Source organism: Pseudomassariella vexata (genome assembly GCF_002105095.1).
Source record: "Pseudomassariella vexata strain CBS 129021 chromosome Unknown BCR38scaffold_5, whole genome shotgun sequence".
Classification (NCBI taxonomy): domain Eukaryota; kingdom Fungi; phylum Ascomycota; class Sordariomycetes; order Amphisphaeriales; family Pseudomassariaceae; genus Pseudomassariella; species Pseudomassariella vexata.
This window is the reverse complement of record NW_024467960.1, coordinates 190,687-196,496: the sequence shown is the minus strand read 5'-3', so window position 1 is coordinate 196,496 and position 5,810 is coordinate 190,687. Positions and strand designations below refer to the sequence as shown.

General features: G+C 49.6%; 1 protein-coding gene across 1 annotated transcript; it reads right to left on the bottom strand.

Annotated features, from left to right (window-relative positions):
* Nucleotides 1-218: 218 nt before the first annotated feature.
* On the bottom strand, nucleotides 219-2,320 carry BCR38DRAFT_483489 (uncharacterized protein; the record flags this gene model as incomplete). Its single annotated transcript, XM_040863633.1, has 2 exons — nucleotides 219-1,676; nucleotides 1,730-2,320. The coding sequence occupies 2 exons, from the start codon at nucleotides 2,318-2,320 to the stop codon at nucleotides 219-221; spliced, it is 2,049 nt and encodes a 682-aa protein (XP_040716773.1).
* Between the last annotated feature and the right edge of the window lie 3,490 nt (nucleotides 2,321-5,810).

Below are 5,810 nucleotides of genomic sequence, written 5' to 3'. Positions count from 1 at the left end.
CAGGCACCCAGTAGCAGCGACCGGAATGCAAATGGCCACACATTAGATTACTAGCTTTTATGTTATGTACTCAATCCAGGGATAGCTACCTAGGCAGATTGTCCCAGTAGCTGGCTTTCAAGACAATAACGCATTACTGAACGTGCCATCCAAGCGAGGCCCGAATGGTCGTATTATATGTGTTCCAGAACGCCATGGGCCCTCTGCCCCCTTAGGTCCTACGTAGCTGCTGCACTCAGCTTTTTCTCAGCCTCCTCCGCTCTCTTGTTTGCTTCCATCACCTCCTGTTGCAGTTGCTTGATGTAGACAATGGCCATCTCAACGGTACTGGCCTTGCTGTTGGGGCCACTCGATGACTTCCCGTCCTTCTTGTCGCCTCCTGGGCTCTCGGCTTCATCCTCTTTCATGTCCTTGGTTACACTTATGGGAAGCAATGTGGCGATTTCCTGAAGGGCCATGTTGATACGGTTCCGTCTGCCCTGCTCAGCAATCTTATGCGATGTTCGTTTCGATGTCAAGTTTGTTGACAGCTCGCTTGGATATGACACGCCGGGGACCTTGTTACCTTCAAGTATGTTCTGGTAATTGGATTTTGAGGCTAGAAGACGAGACGCAGAATCCCCGGCTGATATGTCTTGCATGCCTGGCGTCCCCGGGAGTAGAGGTTTGATGTTTGGAGATATCCTTGGCAATAAAGCTGGAGAAATTTGTACAGAGCTCACGCTTCCCCTTTTCTTGCTACCACGTGGGGCAATAACGGGCGTTTTTCTCAAAATCGGAGTTGCCGGTTTGGGGCCAATTTGGGGGCTTTTACTTGAAGACGTTGGCCGCATAGGCTTCGGAAATGAGGGCGACAGTAGTGACGGTAAAGCCGAAGCCTGGGATGTCTCTACCTCGAGCGGTAACTGTTCTTCGACCCGTGTGTTTAGCTGTGGCAGTGCGAGCCTTGGGAAACTGGCCGACTCGGGCAGCTCAAAGTTTTCGATTTGTTCGGATGCAATTTGACCTGGATAGCTACCGTCGGCAGACTTGCCCTTTGGAGATATCCTGAAGAGAGACGCAGGCGTGGCTGGGGATGGCATCCCATTCAACGACTCCAGGAGCGTATGCGAGACCACACCACTGCTGTGGTTCTGAGGTGATATGTACGGCGATTGTCTTGCTGACGGTGGTTGAGGTATTGGTGGAGGGGGCATCTCTGATAGGGCTTCCGGCGATACAGACGTGTTTTCAGAGTCATCTGTAGATGCGGCTGATGCTGTGGTTGATTGCGCAGGTCGTTCTGATTTCCTACTACCCGCTGCCGTTTCTGCCAACTCGCTCAACGCCTGTGCGTTCATGATGGGTGTCGAGCCCTTGGTTTTCCTTTGAGGCTTCGCAATCGGTGACTGCCGTACGCTTGACTTTCTAGCTTTGGTAACGTTGTTCTTCCGCACCTTTTTGGATAAATCTACCGAAGTCGCCGGTATGGCGCTTGTTTCGAGGTCCATCTCTCCCGGCGAATTGGCGTTGGAGCCCAGTTGTCGTTCAAAACTCGACATTGGCTCATTCTGAGCATGTAAAGCTGGAGAGCTAAGGGGGCTGAAATACGCCCCTGGAATGGTGTATTGTGTTTCAACCGAAAATTGTTTGTCGAGAGGGGTTACGGCAGGAGAAACCAAAGGGGTGAAGGACATCTATTTCCACATTGTTAGTAACGACCCTGGTGCTTCTCCGGTGGAAACCGTACATCTTGCTGCTCTTTCAGGCGGTGAAAGCGATCGAACATGCCGGTCGAATGCGAGTGTTGGGGTGTTTGGTCGCCTGGTGTGTAGTAGTGACTCGCAGCCTGCAACTTGAGGCTTTGAGGCGTTGGTGGGACCATGTTCCGCTGTTGCTGGGCGAAGAATGCCGCCTGCTGTTCTTCAAACCGGCGCTGCTGCTCTTCAAGTTGCCGATGCTGTTGTTGGAGCCTCTGGTGTTGAAGGAATTGGATTTGCGCATCGATCTCCAAGATGGCATCAGCATGCGTGTGAAGCGCAGGCACCACTGTACCTGATGATATCGGTGTCATTTGATTCTGGATACCCAGGTGGTTTCCCGAGACAATAGTCGGCGCATTCGTACCACTCATGGGAGTGTCCAAGTCATCTCGGTGGCCCGCGGAAGGGTGTAGTGTTGGGCCACCATTTGCGGCGTTAAAATCCGGAAAGTCGAACTGCAGCCCGTCCCCGAGATTCGACATGCCTCCCATATCCAGGAACTGCTGGAAGTCATCCTCGGCCGCTGAGGGCAGAGTGTCGTCCTGCCCATTCCAAGTATTCGGGTCCATCATGGCCATGGCCCCGCTATTCTTTGACCAGAGGTTCTTGCTCCCCTCCAATTTTCAATTCTGGGTCGTCGTATTACACGCTAAGGATACCGGACGTTATTCGCATATGGCGTATGCGCAACTATTCTTAGTTGTCTGAGCCTTATGTCCGCGGGGCCGGTTATGGCTCGCTGCCGAACTCGCCCGATCGACAATGAGAAATTGGACAGACGAGGGTTGCCTGTCGCAAACCGACATGAGACGAAATGAGGGCGACGCAGATCGAGTCCAACGAGCGACCTACGAAAGTTGTCCAGTATGGAGAGAACAGCGAAAGTGCAAAGTAGTAGAAGGAGTCCAGTGGAAGACGAGAAAGAACTTGACCAATTGATTAGATTATTGCGCAGCTGCTCCTGCCTCAGCTGCAGTGGTAGCGAGCGGAGCGCGAGTCGAGTGTCGAGAGGCGGTGGAACTACGTCTAAATGGGGACGAGAGGCTAGAGCGATGGACTCGTCCATGGCACGTTGGAATACCAGGGTTGGGTTTTTGCAGTGGGCAGATGAGGGGCACAGCGCCAGCCTGGGGGTGCACCTAATCATGCGGGACTCTCTACCCTTGTCCAAGTAAACCGGTACTTGACCTCTCACACAAGTTGTATACGTTGATCGGTCGCCACAATTGGGGTTTCTCATCCGCTAACAATCTGCTCGCCTGGAGAGGTGTACCTCTAGGGCTCCCTGCAGCATTGGTACAACAAAAATCAAGTTACCTATCCGGGCTTCAACGCCACGAACATAAAAGATTCAGTTCGAGGCGCAGTTATTTGACACACTTGCTGATCAATCGACATCCTTCCATATAATTTTGCAGATGTTCTCGGGGATGGTCGTTGACAAGACCTGACTTATTGGTCGCTACACAGCTCTTCAAGATCTGAGCCGGTCCAGAAGCCCCGGGGCGCAATATGACCGAAATAGTGCCCATGGGTTGCTTGAGGTACTCAGATTAAGTCGGCGATACGTTGACAGGGTTCCCTGTGCAGACTTTATACGTTGTAAAAGATTTCAAGCCTGCCAAGACTTTTCGGGTGCTGTATGTCGAAGCTCAAAGAAGCTAGTTTAGCGGGTTATCGTGTGGGGATCTTTTTCTTCAGGGCCAGCATTTCCAACTTGTGCTCATTTTGTTGCAGGACTCGAGATGTAAAAGCAGCGGACTCTGTTGGTCGAAGCTATCTACAAACTAGCCGATGGTGGGTAGGGTCATCCCAGTTGAGAACCAAAAATGGGTTGTTTAGGAGGAGATGGCCGATTCGATTTTCAAGCGACGTGAGTCTATTTTCTCAACTGAAAGGGACCTGTCCTGTTGTACAATAGGCGCAGGTCTTTCTCCCGAGTAATCAGGGGCTTTACGTCAACCGTGAGTGTGGATAGCAAAGCACCTTGCGTTGCGTGAGCAATCATGTAGTGGAGAAATACACTAAGTTAGTTAATGGCTCTCACAGACTCAAGTGTTAAAATCAATAATTGCAAAGCATTCGATACGGTTAAATATAGACGACTAATTTCCATATTAGCCCGGAAAGGCTACTTGGAGTGAGTTTAGGAGCAGGTACGCAGCTTCGTGGAGGATGGGATGGTCCGCCTCCGGTTCGACAGCAAGGAGTTAGAGCTAATTCCTCTACGGGCTGGCGTTCCCTAGGGGTCGCTGCTATCCCCAATACTATTTATCTTATACATATTAACGCTATACGAGGAGCTAGCGGAGTAGTACCTACTACTTTTAGTAGTCGGGTTCGCGGATAATACGAACCTACTAAATGTTAGTACCAATATAGACACGACCTACCGTTAGTTGAGGACACTTCGGCTCCGTCTTGTCACGTCGTGCTAGGGGTTGCAATCCTTGCCACTACCCCACCGTACCAGATGTCTTCACCAAAAGAGACCAATACCAAAGTCCCTGACTTTGATATCTGCAACCACTTATCAATTTGTTCAGACCAGTGTAGGTCAATCACGTGACAACCGTCACACGTCTTTCCTTTTCTTTTCTTCAACAGGCGCAGACATATCTTCTTTTCTCATCATATCTTTTATCATCTTCTTTTCGACATCTTCTTCACCTTCGTTTCTAGTCATGACAGCTTTATTTCAACTCCCAGAGTCAAGCGTATCCCGTCGCTAATATAGAGGTGACATCCGACCAACTTGCGCATAATACCTGTAGAAGCTTCGCTCCTGCAACCAGCACTATGATATTCCTCTGATCAGACCTCAGATGGAGTTAATTGATGCTGGAGCTGTCTTGTCAGTGTGTTCGGTGATGGGTATATCCTACTGACCGCCTGTTACGAACCGTTGGCCCTGAACCAACATTACAGGCCCGTCGGCAGGCCAGGTGGATATGTTGAATATGTTGGACAACCAACATATCCAAGTGGGGATCAGTGGAGAGACGGATATATACGGGACAGGACTCCCAGGCATTTCATAGATAGACAGTCTCTACTTCAGTGATCAATCTAAGCATCAATCTAACCCATTGGTGAGGCAAACTGCCTTGACGACTCTATTCCCAGTTACCCTACTTGAATACTTCAGTTACCCAGAGCCCTATTGATGCGAGTGCATATGGGGTGTGAATTGTTGTATTGGAAAAGGATGGCCAGGTCAGCTATTCTGGCCTGGCAGAGCTCTTTTATAGCTCTTATCTTATCTTATCTGTCTTATCTGTAGCTATAGGGTAACCCCCCATGGGGTCACGTATCACCTATACTCCATACGTCAAACCCCGATATTGTTGCCTGAGGACTCCGCAGCAGGACTTACTTACTAGCACAAACCCTTACAGACTCTTTAGTGGTTTACGCAGCTAGACTATTAGAGGTTTCGTTACACCGCCTGACCCCGTTTCAACAGGCGAGGGCTACGAGGCTACGGCGTATTTAATATTGTAAGGAAAGAGCCGTTGTGGCGGGCTGGTCTCAGCTGACAAGCTGAGTCGGGAGGGATTCGCCCCGATCCGGTAAAACCCCGGAACCGCCCAGCTTGTTTAGATTCTTCAAGAATCAGTCTTGCAATATACGCACCCATACACTGGCCTACTTCTAGCTACCCTTTGCACTACCTGACTATTATATTGTGAGACGTGTGGTATCCTCGTTACAAAATAGATGGTTGTCTGTAGCTTACCTCTCTGACGCCTCCTCTCTGTTTGCACTTAGTTGTTTTTGAAGCTTGTGAACTAGAAACAGGATACGGTAGTTATGAAGCTGAGGTGTCTAGGGTACTCACTTCACTAACCGGATATAGGATACGACAGGGGTGTAAAGAAGTCACAAAGGCTCTATACTATTAAGAGCAATATGATAATCCATAGAGAAAATGATTTCTACTTTGTTCCAACAGGGGCACACAATATACCTTAGGTATCCTATCCACTCACTCACTCACTAAATATTATGACGACAGGAGGCATCTAATCACATTGAAACATTTGCTTTGTTGAAAGGGGAGAGCGA